General features: G+C 40.4%; 1 protein-coding gene and 1 long non-coding RNA gene across 3 annotated transcripts in view; one reads left to right on the top strand and one right to left on the bottom strand.

Moving 5' to 3' along the window:
• LOC115333497 (ligand of Numb protein X 2-like) overlaps positions 1-14,752 on the bottom strand; it is a 32,084-nt gene extending 17,332 nt beyond the window's left edge. The window contains exons 1-2 of one of the 2 annotated variants that reach the window (XM_029996486.2): positions 14,557-14,752; positions 638-1,100 (exon numbers count right to left, since the gene is read on the bottom strand). In XM_029996486.2, the coding sequence (XP_029852346.1) occupies positions 638-1,038 (401 nt within the window). In that variant the 5' untranslated portion in view covers positions 1,039-1,100; positions 14,557-14,752. Of the gene's footprint in view, positions 1-637; positions 1,101-13,984; positions 14,116-14,556 lie in introns of those variants that run through there. The other variant, XM_029996487.2, reaches the window with a different exon arrangement.
• Positions 14,753-17,635: 2,883 nt separating this feature from the next.
• On the top strand, positions 17,636-24,769 carry LOC115333509. The gene is made up of 3 exons (XR_003920824.1): positions 17,636-17,701; positions 19,717-19,798; positions 24,690-24,769. It is a non-coding gene; the product is annotated as an uncharacterized LOC115333509 (long non-coding RNA).
• The last annotated feature ends 335 nt before the right edge of the window (positions 24,770-25,104 follow it).

Here is a 25,104-nt window from a genome sequence, read left to right as displayed (position 1 = left end):
AAGCGCAAGAAAACAATAGTCTCCCTTCCTCTGCACAAGGGGGGGAAAAGAAAAAAAAGTATTTTTCATTTGCCTCTCTTTCTCAAAAAAAAATGAGAGAGGATAATGGAATTATAAGTAGGTGATTCAGCAACTGCATAATGTGCAGCTTGGAGGGACTTACATTATTTGGATCAAAGACTTATGTATTGCACATCTTAATTGGACCAATTAAACTGGCAACACTGCACGATTCCTTGCTTCCAGAGTGTTGACTTTGTGCCTGTCTTTCTTCTCTGCACTAGTGAAACAAGAATAAGCATGTTTATAATAATTTTCAGAGTCAGGTGCCCCAGATCAGGACACACAAACTTATATACATTTGATAGGTTTTGTGTCTGCGGACAACTCGCATGCAGGCAGGCAAGCGCCTCACCCTTCATCTCTGTAGCACATGTGAGCTGGCCTCCCTAACACACACAAGCACAATTACGCTGTCTTCACCCACCCACCTCTCTGGCCTCACCCTCTGTCATTTCTGGTGTCCCATCTCACCCCAGTTTAAGAACTGTTCTGAGAATGCATCTTTCTGGTCAGAAGCACAACAGACAGATGGCATTACACAAGGAGCAATAATACAATGTAAATAGTAATGCACCTGTTCTGCAGGTGAGCTTCTAGTTCACACCGCTGCATTATCTGCTGACACTCTGCCTTGAAAGGACAGAAGACAATCAGCTTATCCAACAGGTTTCGTACTAGAAGGCTGGACTTGTGGCACTGCTGGAAAGAGAGCTTTTTCCGATCCATAGGACAAAAGTTATACTCCTGCATGAAGTTTTCAAGGCACTTGAAACAGTACGTATGTCCACAGGGGGTGTCCATAGGTTGGAGCAGAGGCTGAAGGCAGATATGGCAGATGAGTTCATCGTCCACTTCATCCTGGAAGTTGTAGAGATGATTGTCCAGCAAGAGGTGGAACTGACCACATTCGCAGCAGAGTTCACCAACTTGGGACGCGTGTTCTTCTGCTATGGGATCAGCCATGATAGCCAGCATCAGGCGTTCTCGGCCCAGCAGCAAGGAAACTTGTCACGTAGTAGCTGTCTGACAGATGACCTCTAGTAAAAGGGAGAGAAAGAGAGGTTTCCAGCCAACTGTCTGCTCTAGATCTATCCAGTTAAAAATTAAATTGTATTCCTGCCTTAAGTTCTCACCAGTATCTTCAACCCCAACCACCCCCTTTAGGGTTGTTCCTTCCAAAGCGACCCTGTGAATGATCAACCCAGGGATCAGAGAAAGTGTCCTGGTTTCAGCTGGGATAGAGTTAATTTTCTTTCTAGTAGCTGGTATAGTGTTATGTTTTGGATTTAGCATGAGAAGAATATTGCTAACACACTGATGTTTTCAGTTGTTGCTAAGTAGTGTTTAGACTAAGTCAAGGATTTTTCAGCTTCTCGTGCCCAGCCAGCAAGAAGGCTGGAGGGGCACAAGAAGTTGGGAGGGGACACAGGCAGGACAGCTGACCCAAACTGGCCAAAGGGGTATTCCATACCATGTGACATCATGTCCAGTATATAAACTGGGGGGAGTTGGCCTGCAGGGGTGGATCGCTGCTCAGGAACTAACTGGGCATCAGTCAGCAAGTGGTGAGCAATTGCATTGTGCATCACTTTTTTTTGTATATTCCAATTCTTTTATTATTTATTACTGTCATTTTATTATTATAATTATTATTTTCTTCCTTTCTGTTCTATTAAACTGTTCTTATCTCAACCCACAAGTTTTACTTTTTTTCCCTGATTCTCCCCCATCACACTGGGTGGGGGGGAAGTGAGTGAGTGGCTGCGCAGTGCTTAGTTGCTGGCTGGGGTTAAACCACAACAGAATGCAAGGACCTCATTCAGCAAAATATTTAAGCACATGGATAAATTGAAGCTTAAATTACTTTACACATACCAGCGACACAGACTAGATAAAACCCTGCCAAGCATATGAACTAGAAAAGCTGAGGCAAAAGCTGCATGTTCTTGAGCGAGAACAACCCAGAGAGGGAAGGGAAAGAAAGGATAACCAAGATAGTGATTTTTAAATTGACTATTTTTTTCTCTGGCTTTCCAGGTTATATTGAATATTTTAAAGATATGCATGGTGAAACATCAGTTTGGGGTCTTCTAGTCTTTTGGTTTTGGGGAGGGGGGTGTGAGGAAAAAGAAGCAAAAGAAACTTAAATCTAAACCACATTTCCTTCCTTTTAAGCCCACTCCCTTCAAAAAAGTTCATTCTAACAAACAATGCATTGTTCCCCATGCCTAGGTTCACCCATAGAAACAAATTTCCTATAAAAGGACTAAAGCTTCCTAAGTGGAAAAACATAAAGAATTGTCCACATCACAGTTTGTTGTAACATTACAGAAAAGCTTGAGCTTCAGCTTCTTACAGTTAGGGAGAATAAGATAAGGGGCAAACTGAGTTCTTTGCAGCTGCCACTTTACTGATTTTAATAGAGATGTCTCCAGTCACATCCCTTTTGAATCTTGCCTATTGTAATTAAATATAAAATTCACCCAAGTTTGCTAGCAGATTACTCTACAGGCAGAGGGACTATGGCAGGAAGGATTTTTTTTTAACCTGACTGTTATTTTAATGAAGTAGGAAATGAGGTACTAGATGAAGCTAACACTCTTTACACGGGGGGGGGGGATGGGGGGGTGTTGTGGTGAGGTTTTGGGGGGAGTTTGGGGGGTTTTTTTTTCAAACTTTATGTAAAAAATCCCAGAGTCTTTTAAAACAAAAAAATTGCAGAACTGTGATGAAATGGAAAATTTCTGAAAGACAACACGGAAAATATCTGAAAACAATTGCTTTATCTGGAACAGGTAAAAGCCTAAGCAAGAGTGAACACTGGTCTGCACCAGTGCCTGGAGGACATGGCTGGCACGCAGCAGCAACTTTGGAGGAGGGTAGGCAAGAACAATAAGATAGCAAGAACGGCAAGAAAAAATTAGTCATGGGTTTCTAATAAAAATCATACATCACTCCAATTAATTGTCAAGCATAAGTCAGCTATTTAATTAAAGGGATAACGTATCACCAACAAAATCAAGCCATTTTAGAGGCAAATTTTTACCTAGCCATAGAAACTTGTTCACTTCAAAAGATTAAAACACTACTGTCACGGTTCCAGGTGGGTACAGGGCACGAGTTGTTTGCTGCTTCTCCTGCTGCTGCAGTGCCAGAAAGCATCTTCCCCTTGAGGAAAGCACTTAGGCTGGATGTTCAGACCTAGCTCTTCTCTTTGCATTTACTCCTTAACTCTTGCATGACTGAGTCGGTGCTCCCCAAAAGAGAAAGCACAGTTCACAGAGAGCACAGAAGCAAATCAAAGCAGATGTATCCATGCCCTACTCTCTTAGAAATACCCCTGTTCTTTGGTACTTACCTCCATCTCAAACAGGCATCCCTACTGTTTGCTTTATAAAAAGTCTTCATTTTATCTTGAATTATCTTACAAGCGAAAAGGAAACATTTCAGCATCAGACAATCACTTAACGTCACCTACCAATTCTAATCAATCAGCTCAGTTAATGAAACACCAAGCTTCCAAGGCAAACATCTACCAATAAGAAATACTTGTGCTTCAGGTTGTAGTATTTGCATAGAACTTTGGCAGGTGATTAAACAAATCTACTTTCTCAGCAAAAACAAACCCCACGGTAATTTTGCTGATAAACTACTTTTATATGGGGGTTTTCAGATTATTTACCAAATTCATTCTCTGCTCTCTGTGTTTAAAGGTTATACAAGATGAATCCCATTTATGAGTCATTTCAAAACTCGTGGAAGATAAAAGTATCACCACAATCTTGCTGCTTTTTTCTTCCCTGTAATCCTAAGATGTTCTGCTCTCTCAATTCTAGATCCTCAAAAATAAGGTGTGAAGATTTCATTCAAAAGTGCCAAAGTAAATTTTACTTTTACACCACTGTCCTTTCAGTAGGGAGGACACTCCTGCAGACACCAGGGAACCTAAGCCTGACACCTCCGTGATGAAAGCCAGCCCACACCCTTCGGCAAGGCAGGAGTTAGTGAGCAGCACAGGGAGGACAGCAGGCTCAAACAAGCCTGCCGCTTGTTCAGTGATTCAGTCAGAAAGCAGATGTTCTGTAAGAGGAAAATTGCTAACATCTTATTCAGCAAAGATGACTACTTCAGTGCAACAAGACAGATCTTAAGTGTCTGGAAAATGCACTGTTTCAACAGAACAGCCATGGTAACTCTCAGCTTAAATAGACCAGTTTCAAGAGAGTCCATCTAGAGTTCCTAGGATTCTAGTTTTGGAGATGAAGTGTATATGAAGACATATACTCAATCTTTTGCAGCTGCCATCAAATTTCAGTTACTCATTCTAACCTCTGAAGGTCAGATCAACCCCAACAAGCCCCTTTGTTCTTGTGTTGCTCTTCTTGTTATACCATTCCCCCTCTCCAGCTTCCTTCCAACAATGCCACCTTGAGTGGCACATTCCCTGCTCCTGCCTTTCTCCCTAGTTCTGGGATCTCTCCCTAGGCCCCACACGTGTTTTAGCTTACACACAACACACATAATATGAGGGAATCATAAAATAAGGGCATAGCTTGGTCCCAAGTTACTCCTTATTGACTATATGAAAACGTTAAAGCCTGACATACATATGTTGCTGCTAATGAACTCTGCTGTTCTAAAAGTATAATGCAAGGAATGCCTCTGGAGTCTGAATTAGTTAGAAATTAATACACCCCATTCCTATACATGACAAAGAACTGAAGGAAATAAACCAGCAGAAATCTCTTTTATATTTCCCCGTTTCTTACCCTGTGTGGGCTAGAGAAAAGATTTCTTCGGGACCACCTTTATCTTTAGTCTGTTTTTTAATAAAAACACTGTTAGCTTTTTTTTTTTTTTTTTTTTTTTTTAAGAGCAGGATTTCTTGTACTGTAACACTGACTCAAAGAATAGACTTTTCTTTTTTTTTTTTTTTAAAGGAAGACTTATCGGGTTGTCTAATCTATTTGCCTGCCAAAGCAAGACTATTCCTGACAATATTAGCACATTGTCTATTCTTGTTTTAACTCTGCTAGGGCACAGAGCCTCAGATATACACCCCCTCTGCACATCTACAACACTGTTAATAGCTCTAGTAGGGAGTATGCCAAGAACCACACCAAGCGCAAACCACTCAGCACCATTCCTGATGGACAAACTCTGTTCAGTTCTCCAAAGCACCCCGGACTTGTAAACAGAACTGATTAATTACTTCTACAGCTTTTTTAAAAAATCCTTTTAAAAAAAAAGCATAATTATCTAAGAAATCTTTCCAATGTCATGCCTCCACTTGCACTACAGTGACTGAAAATGAACTGTGGCTGTGGTACCTGGCTACACCAAGAGCAACATCCCTGCTTCCAATCTTCTCATTTGAAGTCTCAGCATTTCTGAATGCAACTCTCGCTCCTTGTTTTTAAGGCATTTCATTCTGCCATTGTTAGTGTGGAGCACAAATTATGGCACAACTCCATCCAGGCTTGTCTGCTCATACAATTCCAGCATTTGACACCACTCACTTTCAGTCATGAACATATTTACCTCAATGACAACTCTTTGAGATATAACATTGTTGCTATTCACATTTAAAGACTGAGAAATGACATCAAGAGAGGCTAAAATACAGACCTGCAGAGGCATCAACTCATGGGAATTTAACACTTTAGTATGTCTCTGAATACGATCTCAACTGACCTACCTAAGATCCCATAGGAAGTTCCTGGCGGGGGGGGGGGGGGGGGGTGTCAAAAAGAAAATCAAGACTGTTTCTATTAACTAACTGATTTATAAAACCACAAGTATGGTAAGTGAGCCAGAGCATATTCTGTATTGCAAAATATAGAAACACGCAGCCAGTCTGCAGTTAAGGACACAAAACAGAAGTGTAAAATTTTTTCTAACAGATTAGGATGACTAGGGGAATGTCTCATACTGCTTTAGCTAAAAAATAATTTTAAAAAAACAAAAAAAAAACAAAAAAACAAACAAAAAAATCATCAAATTACTAGTTCTCATAATTAAAAACCTACTCGTACCATGGAAAATATTTTGGAAATACAACGCATTTATGCTTTTATGCACCTGTAGGTTAGCATTTATATGTTGATATAGACTGTGTTATCCAAAACCCCAATATAAAATTCAGCTTTGAGATTGCAGGGCGCGTGCCCCACGTATACAGCTATGTAATAGTTCACTGCAATAATTATGCCAGTTATTATATTTATAACTACATTTCCCTGGGAGACTGGAAATGCAACATTCCAACTAAAGGCTAAACAATTAATTAATTTTTTGGGGGTGGACAAAACAAAGCCAGCACATTGTGGATTAAGATGACTGAGGGCACACACCAGCAGGGCACTAACCCAAAACCCATCTTTCTTACATAAAAGCAAGTTCAAGATGGATTCTAACATAGCAAACCCAGTGCTCTAGCAATAAAATGTAAGAAAAAGTGGCAGAAATTTTGCTAAACTTTTTGAAGAAAGTTTTTACTCAGTTAAGAATTTTTGTGTTTCACAGAATGGCTTTCTTTTTTTTTTCATTCTAGAGACAGAAGTACAGTGTGAAAGTGTTCTGTAACAAGGTTTTTTTGCCAAATTTCATCGCTACTTTAGACGAGGATTTCACGTATGTGAAATGGGACAGGTTTTATACAAAATGCACTACTGTCCTGACTGAACACTTCCAGTGTGCTGCTGCAGTGTTTCACAACCATGAGTAAACTGTCCTTAGTTTACAGTAGTGGCACAGAAAATAGTGTTGAAATATCAGAGGATTTTTATAAGCAATATTTAAAGTAGGTCAACTTTTACAAAAACCACAGTAATGAACCCAAGAATAGTTTCAGGTGGTTATACAACGTCCTATTATCTTTCTTTATTATTTTCTGATATTGCTGAAGATCAGGCCACTGAATGTAAAAGTAGGAGGTCAAAGCTTCTGTAAGTGGTAAATTTATACTGTTAAATAAGAAGCACCCCTTTCACTAATTAACCTTGCCTTCAAGCCAAAGGGTTTCTAATAAGCCACCTCCAAGAGTAACTGCTCAGCACTTATATGAACACTTCTAAATCAAAACTCTAAATCAAAGCTGTTTTACTGCACTCAATATAAAGGAAGATTGACAATATTAAAAGTTTTCATTGCCCCCATCATTTATGCTCATGCTTCAACCATAAATTTGAAATTAAGTTGTATTCTAACTCCCTGGTGTTTCTGTGCTCGTTGGACAATTTTGTATTTAATCTGCTTGAACTTCTGGGCAAGTATGTTTTTTCAACCAGAAAACCAATTGTATTTTCATTAATTGTAATCAGAATCATTATCCTGTTAGACTAGAAAAGACTTATTATTGCAGGAAACCCTATTCTGAGAGATGTGCTAAAAGGCTTGGTTGACTAGAGCCAGACTATCCCAAGGAGTTGTCTCCTGAGCAACTTTTGCAATATTAGCTCTCCAGCACAGTACACGGATTTCCATTTTTAACATAATGCACTTCAAGATAAATACTTTAAAAAAAAAAAAACTGGTTTGTTAATATATTTGAAAGTTCAACATAAGAGAAGATCTTTCAGCTTTGTATTACTTATTTTAAAAATCTTACTAGCAATCAACAGCTTAAATTGCAAACATACACCTAATTTTAGGAGGAAGAAAAGCTAACATGAAAAATGAAGAAGTTAGCACTTATAATTCATTTCTCTCGCTACCATATGCTCTTAACATTTGCTTCTCAGTTCAGTTAATGATACCACAGAACAGTAACTGTATCACCAGGGACCCAGCATGCTAAAGTAGCAGGACTACACAAACGTAATTTCAACAATTAATCCCAATTCTTTCTACAGAGCAGGAGATTCTGGTGTTATCGTTCAATTAATATTATCTGGGTAACAAGAACCAATAAATTTCCTCCCTCCTCCCTTCTTAAAGAATTAAGTAGTGGTGTAAAATGTTTTCCACCCACACTTTTCTGCCAAGGGGATTAAACAGTGACTATTTTAACATACTGCTCTGAAAAATGGATAAATTGTCTTCACTTCTATTTGATGGCATTCAAGTTCTGCAGAAAAAGCTGTTTTATTTATATTTCTTCCTGCTTTCTCACCCTTGCTAGATGCTTCTGCTATATCCACCATCCTTTCTACACCCTGTCTTCCACACAAACGTGCAACTTGCTTGTTTTGTGCTCACAAGAATTCTTCTGTTGTACCACTCACTTAAATCAATTTGCTTCGTTGCAGAATTTGATCCAAAGACTCCTATGGAAGTTTCACCAAAGGCAGCACGCGTGGTGCTTCTTTATTTTTCTTTGTGTGTTCTTTATTTTTTTCTATTGTGTCTAATCATCTCTCTCTAGGAAATTAAATACCCCTACCTCCACCCTCACCTCACCTACATTTTGAATTTGGCAGCTATCTGTAATTCCATCCCCAAAAATCAGTTTGATGTTTGTGGGAGAAGTTTTCTATAGACAAAGAAAGAAGGAATCCAATGCTATAATTTAAGGATAAAGTACCTAATCTGTAATTAATAACCAAAGCTCCTCTTGCAATTAAAGCAAAAAGCCCAAAACCAAAACAAAGAGGGATTAGGAGATTTGATGTTAAGATTTAGGTTCATCTAAATATCTGGTAGCACACTTGCTTTCCAAAGAGTTTAGTTTGCTTTTGAGGACAGGAGGTAAAGATCATGTGTCTATTGGCTATATATGAATACCAGATGCTCTTACCACATCGTTGTCTTTGTGTCTACCTGTAAATTCCTTGTTTATAGAAAAAAAATAGCACCACGGTTTACAGGATCTGAAATAAGTGTGTAATGTGCAGAGGCTTGTCTTGGGTGTAAGCCTTCATAACTAGCCAGCCCTGATAGCTATTACTCTTGCAGTAGCCTGATGAAAGAAAACCTGTACATCATTGTCCATTTGTGATCTGGGTGTTGTATTTGTAATATAGGTCAGAAAAAAGCAGATGATTTCTTATCACAGAATTTCTGAAGCATACAAGGGAAGAAGCAGACTGTGCTTTATATAACTGTATGTTTTTAAAAGTCACTGTTTGAAAATCCTTACCAAGCCAGTCATCATCATATATATTTAAAAGTAATGTGAGAAGGGGGGTGGGGGGAAAGAGAGAGAGACTGTTGCTTTTGGTAGACACATGGTATTTCTATAGCTCTAAACCTTGCTTGTCTTGTGAGAAAGTCCTACAAAGCTTTAATCTCTATCACACTCTATCAAGTGTTACTTTAAAATGAAACAAAATTGAGCATGAAATAATTTGTTTTCTAGCTTAGTTTAAAAACAAAAAAAAAAAAACAACAAAGAAACAAACAAAAAACACTTTTGCAAATATTGTTTTCTACATAGCTTTACCATAAGCAATCCAGCAGCATGAAAGCAGCGTTTTGCACCTGGTGATGAAATATTTCCTATCAACAGACAGATAGTTACAGTTGCTAACATCAGAAGTATCAGATTAGGGTTTTACTACAGGATAAAGTAGCACAGAACTTTTCATTACCCACACCAAGTCAAATTCCAGTAGCACTATTTTTTTTTTTTATGGTGCTCTGTTCTAAGTTAAAGAGCTTGGCACAATCTACGACAGCATCCCTTGATATAAATAGGCACTTGGAATCCAAACTCCGCGAAATAAAACCAATGATCAGTGACAAACATGCAGCATGGCTGAGAGCACTGTTCTAGAGGGACCATCAAATTTCCCCCAGTCCTGTCTGTTTTTTCTCAACGGCTCCAGACTGCCCCAGCCTGTGCTTGATACCATCACCAACAGCAGGGCATATCACTCCACTCAGTATACAATACCCCAGACTTCCTTTCACAGGGTAAGAAGGCATTTTATCAAAACCATTGCAAAGTACTTTCTAGCCCAAGCTTGTTCCTACTAACTAAAAAAGCTGAATTAAAAGATAATTAAGTCTGTAATTCCCCTTTACATTCCATTTTACCATCAGATCATGGTAAAGGGGAAAAAAAACAAGTTATCCTCATTTAAAAAAAAAAACCAACACCTAATTCCCTAGACCAGGTCTTCTCAAACTGCAGCTCCTCAGGGTGGTGTGCAGCTAAGTTTGAAGTTAGCTTAAACTCCCGCCAGTGCCTGTAGGCAGGCAGAGCTGCTCCTGCTGCTGCAACCAGTAGCTGAAATGCCCTTCACCACAGATGGCAGCTCGTAAGTAAAGTACTTCAGCAAAAGTACAAAAAAAAAAAAAAAAAAAAATCTGGATTAAGAATTACATTCCCCTAGAGATCTACAGAACAGTATTATGGCTCATTTTTAAAAGACTTGAGACACATTCTGCTGCTTAGGACATCTGTACTACTGGTTTATGAGCTTAAGTACAGTTGCACATGTAATTTAAGATGCCTTTTCATCATACAATTTCTCCTGGTGCATCTTGTTGACTTTAGACTTAAAACAAACAACCCTCACAGCTAGGGGGAAACAAAACTGCAAGAGGAATTTTTTATTGGTTTGGGGTTTTTTTTTTAAATCTTATCCTGATTGAAAGCTGTGTCCAAGCTGGTATCAGAAACAGGTCTTTAAGAACCATTGTTATCTTACCTTATTGGGCACATATTTACAGAGTACATAAATTGACAATTATGTTATATTTTCCCTTGTTCTAAAAATAATTTAAAAATAGGTGTGGCTGTCTCACCAGTTAAGAGCTGGAACAACAGACCAAAGTCCTTCCGCTATCCACAAATCAATGCAGCAACCACATTCTTTCTTAGCCACCCGTGAACGACCTTAAGTCATGGTATAAGTAGGAATGGGGAGGCAATCTCCTTTCTCTGTTCAGTTTTCAGCCTCTTGAGATTACTAGTAAAATAGCCAAGTAGCCCCAGGTGTTAACCTCACAGGGAACTTTTTTTTTATCCCAAGTACAAAAAGACCCAGAAGACCCATTATGTTTATTTTTATGTATCCTACTTGAAATAATCATACGGCAATTTTTGTTCACTACCAATTGAGATCATGTAAAAGAGGATATCCTCAGATCTAAGGTTCCCAGGGCAGGGACTGCTTTATCTTTTTAGTTAGTTCTTTTCTATTTAGAGACCTGCAATAGCACTTACTAGGTGAGAAGAATTTATCTGTTATTTATTAGTCTAGGAGTGGGAGGTTAATAAGTCTGAGAACTTTACAAACGGGGCTGATCAGGATTTACTGGACTTCAAACAACTGCAACACAACTGACGTCACTGGTGAACCCCTTAAACTCTCAAGAGGAGCAGGTCAAGTTTTATCTCAACCCCTTTTTAACTGTCAGAAAATCAGCTTTTAAAGAGAGTCTGCTGCAGCTGTTTACAAAACTTGCATTAGTTAAGGCCCAGGCAGAGAGCAGATGAAGCTAGACAACACTTTTTTTAAAAATACATAATCCCTTCCAGTACTTCCCTTCCAGAATATTCCAAATAAGGAACACTACAGTCTTCAAACAAAATTTGCACAGGGACTCTCTAAACTCAAAGGACCACTATATATGCATAAAACCAGCCTTCACCTGTAAACTGCTGATTGCCTCTCCAAATTCCTCCAGCTTTATTCCATTTCCCTCCTTCCAGCCTTGAGTGCTTTTTCCTGGACCAGCATAGCAATTCCTGCTACTCGCGTTCATCTAAATCCCCTCTAACACTTAAGACAGTTTATGAGATACTGGCTCACGGGCAATTTCTTACCCAAAGTATCAAAAAAAATTGCCAAATTTTTTCATATTTTCAAACTCAATTCATGTCAAGAAACTTCTAAGCCAAGAGCAACATTTTATGTGTTATAAATCAGGGAACATAAACTGATGAAGGACTGTCAAATACGATTCCTAACAACTGTCTGAACAGCACCACTAAAGTAAGCTGAGAAGGAAAAGCCAAACAAGAGGGTTTTGTATTAAACCAGCAAAACATACTCAGGCCTGTGAGTAAGACAACAGCTGCAACTACTCTGGCAAGATACACACAATCAGAATGAAATGATGCAGCTTAATTTTCAAATTGAAATCAATATAGCAGTTGCAGCAGGATTTTTTTTTTTTTTAATGCAGAAAACAAGAAATATACGGCAATGCACAAGGAAGAGTAACCAAATACACCAGGGGGTGCTTTGTGAACTACAGATATTTTATTCTGCAGTTATATTCTTTTAAGTTTATTCTTATTATACTATTAAGTCTAAGACTCTACAATCTCATAAGCATGTGTAAATTTATCTATTAACCATACTTAAGGAAGTACAGCACTACCATGGTTTACAAAACCATTAATTACAATTTCTAATTGAAATTACTGGAATCACCATTCAGGTAGCACTTATGTTATCCAGAATAATCCTCAACCTGTTTCATCAGGTATCTTTGAACCTCATGGGGTTTTTTTCAAGGTCATTTAGCTGCCAGGTCCCTTCTGGAGCTGTTTCTTCCACCTTTTACAGCTCTTATTCCCCAGGCCATATGGTTGAGTCTGTTTCTTAACTCTTGCTCACTTCCCTCACTATTCATTTGGTTAGAAACTTTACAAGAAACTTGTCTTTCAACAGATGAGGTTCCTTTTTGGTGCACACCACAGGTCCTTCTCTCCATTTCATTTCATTGGAGTTTTATGCTAGTACATCCCCGTTATTTAAATGAGTTACATATGCATCAAGCTTGCATAGAGCAGACACATAAATAAGGTGAATGAAGGTGTGGATTTATAGCACAGCTGAGTTTTCTAACAGCTAGCAAGCCCCATGAAAGTTTGGCCTCCTGTTTATCATTTCTCTGCTGCATCCTCAGCCATATGACTCCTTTGTTTTTCCCTGCACAAGCACTGATGCTGTTCTGACTTCATGAGCTGCTTCAGGAGCAAATCCCTTTGGGGGAGGGAATAATTATTACCACTGCCTTAGCCTCTTTCAGCAGCAGACACACTACATCTGCTTAGGTACATTGTAAAAGAAGAGTTTGAGTGTGTAACTTAAGAGAAAGAAGTTTTGTTTTGAAGGAGCCATGTGTGCAATCTGCTTTCTCTTTGCTGGAGAACTGCCAAAAGAGCTCTGGCCTTTAAGCAGCAAGGACAAACATCAGCGCTGTCCCTCAAAGGCACAGCACACAACTGGCGTTGCTGCAGGAGGATAACTACAGTTCTTTATACTACACCACACCACCCAAACCTTGGGCTGCTCTGGAGTCCTCAGAGGCTAAAGGATTAGACTGGACAACTCTGGGGCAGTGTGACAGTGACAGAAACTTCCCTGGGCTGCCTATTATCTCCATAGGCTTATATGCTCTGACCCTGCCCCGACATACCCTTTGCACAGCAGAGACCTCCCCTAACACTTACTATCTGCACTTGAGCTAGAATAGTGTTTCCTGCGGAGCCTTTATACAGTTCTGGTCCTTTCACCTTGGCTAAAAACCTGGAGCAGAAGGTGAAAATATGACCCTTTTTGGTTTGGTAAGCAACAGGGAAATACTCATTTTGCATTCCTTACTTTACTAAGGTAAAATAGGACCAAAAAAATCGCTCAAGGAATTGAAAGTGCCGTTTCAAGCATGGCTTATAGCAAACTAAGCCTGCACTGCCACCGAAAGGGGCAGTCCCGTTCTCCCTGCCACCTCCTGTGCTGGCATCAGCTGGCTGCTGCCTGCTCTGTTCGTTTTCCATCAGATAACGAGGCTAATGTCAAAAGCAGAGGGACGTCAAGCGCACACAACCAAGCAGCAAAGCAGAGTGGGATCATCCCTTTAGCAGCACACAGCCTTACCCCACTTTAAACCGCTCATGAAAACATCTAAATGAAATAAAAACCATTCCAGTTATACAGTATCCCTTAAACGTTTCTTTCCAAGTCTCTTACAAACCTCTCCAGAGCATTACCTCATGTTTAACATCACCTGTATTTCTTACCTTTAAGGCATTTCCAAAATGTCCACATCGTCACATTGCTCTCCTTCGCCTGTTATCTCAGCTTCTGTTTATAGGCTTTTTCTGCATTAATTACCAGCACAGCACCTGAAACTTGCCAACTTAGTACCTCTCCATCTCCTGGCAAAGAAATTTTGCCCTACAGCCTCCCTCCGACCCACGCAAGCGGCCAAAATCGCCGAGTTTGTGGTGTCCTGCGGAGGCCCGAGTGCTGCCGGTCCGCAAGACCGACCTTTGAAGAGCGAAACCCTCGGGGCAGGCAGTCAGCCTTCACCTGCGCTGCCCAGCCCTAGCCGTCCTTACCGCCCCGTGTAACGATACAAGATCTCCATTTGCTCTCCCGCCTCGCTCGGTCACGGCTGAGGAAGCCTCAGCTGAGAGAACTGGACGCCGAGGGCGGGAGCTGCCGCCCTCAGCCGCTTCCACAGCTGATCCGCGACCCCCCGCGGCCTCCCGCCCCTCAGCCCGGCGGCGGACGCCTCAGCCGCGGCGGGAACCCGGCGGCGGGAACCCCGCGCCCCTCACACACCGACACCCCCCCCCCCGCAGCTCACCTGTAAGGCGCCGGGGGCGGGAAGGGGGTTCGCTCGCCCCCGAGAAGGGGAGGGAGGAGGCGAGGGAAGCCCAGCGCCGACTCGGCCTGCGACGACGGCGAGCTCGGCTCGGCTCCACCAAGTTTCCGGGCGGGGAAGAAAAGTCGAAACCTACGTGAGAGGAGGAGGCAGCGCAGCCGCCCAGGTGTCGCCCGCCCGGCACGGCTCAGCCCTGCCCTCCCCTCAACCACCACCGCGTTCCCCTCCTCCTCCTCGGGCCGGCCCGGGCCGCCCACACCCCCGGCAGCCCTTGCTCCCGCCCTGCCAGAGGGTGCCGCGGCGTGGCGGGGCACGTTCTTCTCCTCGGCCGCCCGCGCCGGCGTCTCCCGCTCCCCTCAGGGTCCGCCCGCCCCCGAGGCCGGCGGAGCCCCCGCGGGGTCGCCTCAGCCAGCGGCGGGCGTCCGGGGCGGCTCTCCCCCGCTCTCTGGGTCGCGGTGCGGAGGTGAAGCAGCCGCGAAGGACAGGTGCTGGGGGGGTCACCTCGGGGAAAGACCCCGGCCGATCGTCCTGGGTACCTCGGCCCTGTGGGGAACGGCCTCGCCTCTCCTTGAGGGAGATCTCCGCTTGCTTTCTGAGGTGATTCTGCTCGCCGCCGGGGACGTTTCCTCTCCTACCAGTGCGCTTAGGCCTCTGCCTTACCAAAAACCCCCGTGAAATAGAATAAAGAGCAAAACCTAATGCTGTTCTGAGAGCAAGGAGCAAACTGTAGTTCAGCCGGCTGAAAAAAAACCACAGAATTTGAGGGGAAATTATTTTTTGCATTTACATTCTGCCTTCTCTTCTGGGCGATAAACAGAAATACTGACAATTCAGAAGTACTCGGCTTGCGCTTGCATTTAACTTGTTGGCAAGGCAAGTCGTAAAGGTCTAGGAAATTGGTGAGCCGGCCGCGGAGCAGCTGTCGAGCCGTGGGAGGAAGGTCTAACGCTGTGGGGCTATGGGGTGCTTCACGCCGCTTTGTGGCTGGTAAGAGCCAGGGGAGGGGTGGCACTGGAGACATCAGAGTGCTAATTTCTGTGCTGTTACTGTAAACTGTAAATAGGTCCAGCTTCCAGTGTTCGGATTTACGGAGCTCCCTGTAACTCTCATGCTTCAAACCAGCAAAAGGCCAAACCAGGTGGGGTCTAAAAGTTGTCAAGCTATGTTAGCATGATGTCCAAGCTAGGAATTCCACCCAAAGGAAGATTCCTTCCTGGATGTGTATCGTGCCTTTCTCTGAGCCAGATCACATTCAGGTCCACGTGGTGAAGTAGCACTGTTTCAGGCCAGAAAAAAAACCCAAACCCAACCCCCAAAAACCCAACCCCTAGTATTTTCTGGGTTATAATTTCTTTCTCTGGTTCATCACACAGCTTTGGAAATACTCTTACTGCAGTCAAGAGGGTCATAAAGTAATAAAGAAGATGACATTTCTGCCAAAAAAGAAAAAAAATAGAATTAAACCATAGTTTTAGAGGAGGATCTATTAGGAAGGAAACCGTTGTACATTAACACAGGTAATAAGCAGTGCAGGTGGAACTAGCACACACCTGTCTGCATTTGATCATTTAGGCATGTCCCACAGTTGCTGAAGTAGGCCTAAATTGAGAGAGGAGTAAGTGCTTTCAATGCCCAGAAAACACCTTCTCTGCTTAGTAGGGCTAGGGATCTGTATTATTCAAGAAAGGCTATTCAACAAATGTTGGTAGAAAGAGAAGAGATTGTCTTTTATTTCAGACATGGACTAATTTGGCTCAATCCACCCATCCTGTGTTAAATGTCCTATGTAATCTTTTTGTTTCTTTGCTACCTCACTCACTAAATCCTTCTGTTCCCTGGTTTTGTGTCTTGAAGTCTTTTAATGAGGGGCTGTGAGCTATGCTTGTGGGCGTGTGAGAGGATCTTTGTGTTGCAAAGGTGAGACCGTAGCAGATGGACCGTGTACCAAAAATGCAACAAGACCCTTTCTTCTTTTCATTTAGATCATTGTTGGAAATCTAATGGAACCAAGGCACGCCAGCAACACATCTTTGTTCAGCGAGATCCATGTTACCACAGGACATGAAGTATAAGGTATTTTTGTAGGGCTTGGCTGAGAACTGTGATCTAGATTTGCATCAATTTTAGTTAGACTAAATTAATTGTTTGATAAGATTTCCTCTGAAGCACCAAGGCTGAGGTGGCTGAGAAGGATGGATAGCATCACATCCTCAGACCGTTCTGAACAAAAAAATATTTTAGCAATAAAGTGTTTGACTGGTCTGAGACTGTGCAATGAAGCTCTTGTTTGGGGAAGGAACAGCAGCCAGCAGCAGGCTGGAGCTGTGTAATGGCTGGAAGTGCATTGCCAGCTCAGACACGAGCACTAGAGCCTGGTGCAGAGACATCAGGCTGTGTTTGCACTGTCAGCCAACCTCACACCAGAGCCTGTACTCATTAAGCCAGAACTCATTTATATTGAACACTGGCTTGTGTGTAAACAGGCAAAGGCTTAAGCTAAGCTCTGTGGAGCTGAAGCACTCTTGAGGGGAGAGGTTTAAACCTTAGCACAGAACTAATCTCTCCTTCGTGCAGCCTGCAGCTCAGTCAGTGAGGACAGGAAATGTGTGGGTGAACTTGGGGTATTAGGAAGACAAACCCCATGGAAATTTCAAATGGATGCAAATCTTTAAAATTAGGAATTCTGTCTAGCTAGCACTCGCTGGAGATTTTTATCATATACAATGACCTGTTTTCCTGAGTGGACAGTGTGCCCATATATAATTAAGATATGGTGAAAGTTTATTGTATAAGTGTGCTGGAATTTTGGTTTGGCTTTGCAATAAAGGAATCACACTGAGTCATGGTTACTAAATGGACTCATGGAGGATACAGGTCTCTTCTGCAGAGCTAACACAAATGTAAGGAACTGAAATTAATTTCTTTCCTAGTCCAGGCAAAAGCAGCCACATCGTAAATAAGGCTGTGGCTTGATGACATGAAGTCTTTGCTGTATTACTGGTTCCTACCCGCGCCTTGTTCCTGCCCTTGCAACACAGCACACCAACCCTTAGCTGTGTCTGCAGCTCTTTGTGTGGCTGAACTGTGAACCAGATCAGGATGCTGATCCATCTGAAAAATAAACCAGGTGAAAATTTCTATAAATATATTTTATTTTAAATATATCAACATATTTAAAATAGTTGCATATATTTTTTTAAGCCAAATAGATCAGTTCCCCAATCTAGTTTATAACTCAGAGATTACGGGTGGATGATATTCTATCCTACTAGTACAGAAGCAGTTAGAAGAGTAAAGTGGCTAAATATGAAACTGATTCTGGTGAAGAAGGATCCCAAACCACAGATGACTATTCAGTCTGCAAAGCGTAAATGGATTGCTCCACTGGATTTTTGAGCTAGGAGTTAATGTGTTGTGTAAATCTGAATAGCAGCTCATGCAGTTTCAGATGTAAACATTTTGCCTGGAAAACATCGCAACATTTGGGATAGAAATAGTTTCTTGGGTAACACTCAAATTATAAGTTCGGTTAACCTTATGTTGATGAGAATCTCAGCCTGCTGTCTCTTCACTGGCACTTCTTGCAAGCCCCACAATCTGTTGCTCTTCACTCTCTATTGATTTTGAAACACCAAAGTTGTTCTGCAGAACTTGAGGACTTTTTATTTACTAGCAGTCCTGTTAAATTACTTGTGTAGCTTTTGATAAACAAGAAGACTCTCTATAAAAAAATACAGCAATCTTAGTTCAAGCTTTTATCTGCTCTAACTGCTGATAATTTCCTGCATGTGATGGTGTAATTGGTATAGTAACTGCTGTGATGCTATGTGGAGAAAGATTATGGGCCACATACCTGTGCAATGCATATGTCAGGATTAAAATGCCACTTTCTGACAAACAGAATTAGATATATGAACTAAATATACTCACATGTTTACAGAATACTAATAATTTTTTTTATTTCATATGAAGATTTAGATTTTTTTGTAAAATGTGAAAAAGAAAACAAAATCAATAAGCAAACAATACGAAAAATAACAGTAGGCAAATTGAATGGGGAAGCAAAATCACATCAAAGTTTTACAGATTAGTTTAATCCCATTAACGTTGCATAAAACTTGGTAACTGTGTGTGTTTCTATTGTCCTCTTGTGGGAAGGTGCAAAGAATATATGACTGACTGACACAGTATTAATTTGGGACTCAACTTTGATGTTTCATCACAAACCAACCTAAATTCCCAACCCACACACAAGAATGTAAACACAATTAAAAAACAAATCCCACAAACAAGGAGAGAGAGTCATCCCAGGAATTTATGATTAAATGGCCTGGAATCTCCCTTTTGTGGAAAGCAGAGCAATGGAAGTAAGTGTGCATGAAGACACAGTGGATTCTGGTAAATCCAAGGCCCTAAGCACATTGTTTGGATTCATTCTGCCAGATTCTATAGTACTTTTGTTCCTTTGCAGTATTTTGTTATGTTTGCTGCAAATTATTGCTACATATGCATTGCATATTGTATACTTATAGGAAGTAGTCAGAGTCCCAGTGTTTGAAATTTATAAATGGGAGCAAACAGAATATTGAGAAATACAGTATAAGAATCTTGTATGTGTTGGTAATGACTTAGGACTATTTTACATTATCTTTCCTTGTGGTGTTTTATTAACAGTGGTCAGTTACTAACAATGTTAGAGTGTTTTATCTGATGGATCTGTAGAATGTTTTCATTAGAAGTAAACAGATTGATTCTCTGCTTATAGAAAAGTGTGTGTTGGCAGATATCAAGAGGGCATCTGGCTTTTCTTAGGAGTAGAACAACCCATCTGGCTTTTTACAGTGGAGCAGATGTGATAATATAAGAAAAAAAAAGAAGGTACATATAGCAAATCGCTTTCCTGATTTGCTGTTGTGAATAATATTGATGGCTATTTCATAATTTTTAAATGATACTGTTGAAATGTTGCAGCTGCTTTGTAACCAACACAGATTTCTTTTTATCAGAATGCTTCTGTTGCAGTATTTTAAATGAGACTTAGAAATACAACACCTATCAAGAAAGATATTGTAACGATAGATAAAATAACATTTCATTAGGCCAATTTCAGGTCCCACTGACTTTTCCATTATTATTTTACAGGACTGGATTTGATCTTCTGTGATGCTGAGCCCAAATGCCTTGACTCCCCTCCCTTATTAACTTCTAGAAGAAAAGAGATAAGGTAGCATCAAGTTTCTAGCAATTATTTTTATAAAGCAAATATGATGTTCAGTTTACTTTATAGCCTGTAATTGCAACACTGTTCTCTTAGTTAAGACTGATAACGGATACTAAGTAGACTTGATCCAATTCAGGAATATTCTCTGTATAATTCTGTGCCTGGGAGGTACTGCTGCTGTCTGATATAGAGTATTAACTAAACAATGTGTTTCTGCAGGGTTTAGAATTTGACCTCTAGCCACTTTTGTTCTGTTAACTGTTTAAAAACAAATGATGACTTTCTGCCATCTGTGTTTATGAACACTGCTTCTTGGACAGTTGGGTCAGAGGAAAAGGCTGTGTATGTCAAGAGGTATTATCCTGTCCCTAACAGGAAACTCTTCCCCTTAAAGTCCCAAGTGAGACTGCAGCAGCTTGCTGCGGTCTTCCTGGAGAAGTAGGAGTCACAGGAAGTCTGCAGCACTATTCCTAGTGTGTGTAAACTCCCTGCCACAGTAACAGCAGCAATGAGTATGTCTGGGTTATGGAACATAGAGCATAGTGTGGTATTTCTGGAGTTTGTTCAGGTCTTGCTCATTAATTATTTCAAGATCATAGACAGAGGACTTTATTTCTCCAGCGTAAGTGTAAAATACTCGGTAGATATGAATTTGGGGATTTTAATCATCTTTCATTTTGAATTGTCTGCTAGTGGGTACTCTTCAGATAACCATAGGGCCAGTCTGCTTCCGGTCTTAAAAGGTGTGCTGGCTGCTTCAGCAAGGTTACTTCTAGGACAAAGGCTGTTTGTATTCTGCTTTGCCATATGATGTTCTTTGCTAGAAAGACATCTACATTTGGGAAACTAAACCAGAGATCCCTTTGGTTCATGCCACCACGTCATCTTTCAAATATTTTTCAAAAGCAGTATCTTTCAAAATGTCTGGTTTTGGTTGTATTTCATCCAGCCATACAGATGCAACCTACACCTGGATTCAAGAAATTATTGCATTGAGTCCTATGTGTCAAACTAGCCATCATCAGTGAGACAATGTACTTTGATAGCTACGCAAAGAATGTTAAAGAATAAAAATGAAGATCCTAAAACTCATAAAGACTGGCAGGTTAAATTCATCAGTACTCTACCAACAGCTTGCTGCAAGCAGTTCAGCACAGCAGGTGCCAAAGCAATTTAAATATGTATGTAGAAAATATCTCCATAGGGATTACTGCATTGTTGCCTGATTTGCAGCCACTTCTGGAAGGGAAGATGAGACTCAGTGTTCATCTGTTTAATAGTATACAGCACCATCCTACAAGAGAGTGAAAAAGCATCCCAACATTAGGATGTTAGAGAGGCAAAATGTACTGAGCCACTTCATTTTTTTTCTCCCTGGAGCTTTTAGTTACTAAAATTCCCCTAGAACACCTTTGGTATTTACAACAATCAATTTTTAATAACAGCAATATACACCCAAAAGGATTGAAAAGAAGAATGTGGGATGGCTGCAAGTCTCATCAAGATCTAACACAGATCTGGACCCATACTATTTAAACATACTTGTTCTTCAAAACTCTGTTCAGGCAAAGTGACATATTTCCAGTGAGACTGTTCAGTCTACACCAAGAAAAAGACATGTCCTGAGGAAAAACAAGATCCATCCAAAGTAATTGCTATGTGCTGCAGCTGGAGCTCTGTTTCCAGAAAATAGCTAAATATAAACATTCCTAACTGAATGTGTAGGAAGCCAAGACTGCCTTGCAGCAAAGATACCCACTAAATAGGATTACCTATTAACAAGATAATCCACAAGAATTCATTCTGCCACAGCACTGAGAAAGAGATCAGAGAAATAAGCAATATAGCTGCTTAAAGTACAATTATACCATTAATTGGACTTTTCTGAAAATGCCATTGTGGCATCTGGTATGAGTTATTTCTCACATTCCTAGACCAAGCTACTCCATATCCAAATCATGAGGTTACATTTTTTTAGCTGACAGTTAGGAACTCTGCAGACCATCCCAGGGGACTTGCAACTCTAGCTGTTTTCTTCTGCTTGTTGCAATGCCACTGGAAATAATGTGAGAAGGGAGAGCTTATGGTCAGCACACGCAATTTCGGGGGTTGTGACCCAGATGCTAGCTTGGAGAGGACACTGCAACCCCGACTATAGGGCTTTCCATAATCTTTGTACTTGTAGATCACTTCTCATTTTTTAGGTGAACTCTGGAATCGAAATCTGAAGTGTCACAACAATAATACAGCTGTGAAAATAGAATAAACCTTTCCTAGGAATACTGTACTTCTTAAAAAATAATTCTGCCACAACTTGGAACTGTTACCAGGCTGGTTTTTGGCAGACCCAGTTGTTAAGTCCTACATACTTCTGTACCATGTACTTTAGGCTATTTTCTGGAGAAAGGTAATCCTGCACAGTTGCCACCTTAAATTCTGGACCAGGTGCCTCAGACTTTCTCAGAGTTTTCATGGATGTAGTACATTAGTTTCTTGACCATAATTATGAACTTTGCCATAATGAAAGTCCTCTGTTGTGCTTCCCCATTAAGCTGAATTCTGATGCAGGAGAGAGTGGTAAGTTCAGTAAAAAAAAGGTACCTCCATTTGACACAGAATAGTCCACTACTAATTCTCTTCCAGCCAGTTCTCATGCTGAACACTCAAGTCATCATGTCCAGAAACCAACTTTTTTCTGTTTCTGTACACAACAATATTGACTGGTATTTTATAGGTTCACCTTGTCAAACAATGTAAGCAGCCCTGAGAGACTGTTCTGACCAGTTTTAGCAGCCTGCCTTGAATTTAAGCTATGCATGACTTAGGAAGAAGGACCTTGTTAAATACATTCCAGTGGTGAGTTAACATAAGAAAACACACGTCTTCCACAGAATGTTAGCAAAAGCACTACTAAATCAGGTTTTTTCACTATGAATAAGTTGCTTGGCTCAAGTTATTAAGACTCTGCAATCTGAAAATAATAAAAGAGTTTTGGGTAAGGCATGACTCCCTCCAGCTCGGTCATCCATACTTGTATAACCTTCAAAATACTGAAAGAAGTAAAAATATTTTTACCAGAAAAATTAAGGAATCTGACTTTGATATGAAGCAGTTACTTTAGGAAATACAATGTCTGTAACTGCAGTCAGGTATTTTAAATAGACTTTCACTGGAAGAGCTTTCATTTGTGTTTGGCCACCATGTTCCTATGATGGACCTAACTCTGAAAGGAGGCTGCTCCATGCCAATTGGTGGTATTAGTCCTTCTCTCCTGAATTAGCTTCATTAGTGTATACAGTAAGACAAATCTTGCTGCCTGTACTCAGGAAATACCCTTAATAATTTTAATAAAAACTCAAGAGACGTCAGGTGAAACGGAACACAGATCTATCATATAATACTCATTGAAGTACATACCTTGCACTCAAATTAAAACTGCTCCTTTGGTCATAGCCCACTTTAACATTCACTTTTGTTTGAAATCTGGAGCCCTGCTCTGAATTAGTAAGAAATGCAATAGCTACACTGTTGGTTCTCCTCAGAGAAGATGTATTTAAGAACCAGCTGCTCTGGGAATATCGTCTGGTATATATCCTAGTGTGTTTTCTGATATGAAGGAAATTGATAGTAAATCTATTCAACTATCAAGACCAGAAATCAGAGCTCACTTCTAGTACTATCCTTTTTGCATGTTTCAGCAGATTCAATGGTCAAAGTAATGATCCTTGTAAATTAAAAAAAAAAAAAAAAAAAAAGCCAAGACCATAAATGCTGCATCCCTTCTTGAGTGAGGGACATCCAAATTATTTATCTGTATACCAGGGTTTAGCTAGTTAAGAAGAATTTCTTCAACTGTAGGACTGAAATATATCTCAAAAAATGAATTACCAGAAACAAAATGTTCAACTGGCTGCTCCATCTCACGGATACAGCAATTCTCTCCTGTGGTTGAAGATGCTTTTCTTTTGGTTTTGCAGCTTGCATGACATCTTTTGATTTCTGGTCTAACTACATTCCTCATCTTCCATGGAGGTTCCCCTCTGCTGATGAGTCCACTAGCAAGTTTGCCTTCTTTAGTCATAATACTTGGTCCTTCTTAATTTCTTTTTACCTAATCATCAAAAAGCAGTTTGCAGATATTAATTTGCAGATTTGCCTCCTGGCAGTCTCCCAGTTTACAATTCATATTACCAATTTAGAAACTGAGGCATGTAGAAGTTTAGTCACTATAGCACTACAAGAAAAGTCTGTGTTTAATAGAACTCAAGGGGCTGCTTTTATTCTTATTTACATCAGCTTGTATATTTCTTTATTCTTTTGATAATTGTGAAAATTGGTCCAGCAATCATTTTGCTTTCTACAAAAAAGAAGGTTTCCTGAATCATTTAATTTGCTGCTGGGGAGAGGAAGCCTTATGTGTGAAATTTTTTGAAGAGTTTGCCAGATAAGGCCCCAAGTCAAAGACAGGCATGCTATATTTATCTCTGATATGACTCTAAGTTGCAGTAGTGATGTTACAGTAGCAGTTAATTTGGTGCTTAGGGTTCAAAACAAGGTAAAAGGCATCTTGGTACTCAGTAATTTTGTATTAAATATTGGTTATGAAATTTTGCTTCTAAAAGGCTATCTTGTAAATACATCATAAGGAAACTACTTTTTCTGGGGATTCTTGGTATCAGGATGTTGCTTCCATGTATCTTAGCACAGAGCAGTGTGTATCTGTCATGTTTTTGCAAACCAAAGCGAAAAAAAAGGTAGGGAGGAGGAAACCAAGTAGTATTTTTGTTTGAATAAGATAATAATAAAATAAAAAAAAGGGACAGCTATATTAATTATGGTTAGTCGTCTATGCACAAACAAAAATACTAATAAACTTCCCTGCTCTTGTTTCCAGTACTGGATGTTCAACAAAGGTCAGCTACTTTTAAATCAGAATTTGCTAAATTGTTCAGTACTGCCATACCTCTGCAACAGGTATGTTCTCTGCTTGACTAAAACAACATTGCAAGTAAGTCTGGGTAGTAAGTTAAGGAGCAGGTTAGATACCTGTCCTTATATGACACCAAGCTAAGTTAGAAAAAGAGTCCTCAAGCTCTTACTATGTGTGGTCACACTACAACAAATTAAGATGAGATTATTCTAAATATGGCAGCTGATGTCCAAGTTGGTCTTAAAGTATAGATCATGTCATAGTTGAAGCATGAACTTTTCTTATTGCTCTCTGCTCTCAAGCTGCCTTTATAATAAAAAAAATCTCAGTGCTTAATTTCCCTTTTCCCTGAGGAATGGCTGACTTTTTGGGCTGTCTT

This window comes from Aquila chrysaetos, chromosome 21 (genome assembly GCF_900496995.4).
Source record: "Aquila chrysaetos chrysaetos chromosome 21, bAquChr1.4, whole genome shotgun sequence".
NCBI classification, from domain to species: domain Eukaryota; kingdom Metazoa; phylum Chordata; class Aves; order Accipitriformes; family Accipitridae; genus Aquila; species Aquila chrysaetos.
The sequence above is the reverse complement of the archived record's forward strand: the minus strand, read 5'-3'. Positions and strand labels throughout refer to the sequence as shown.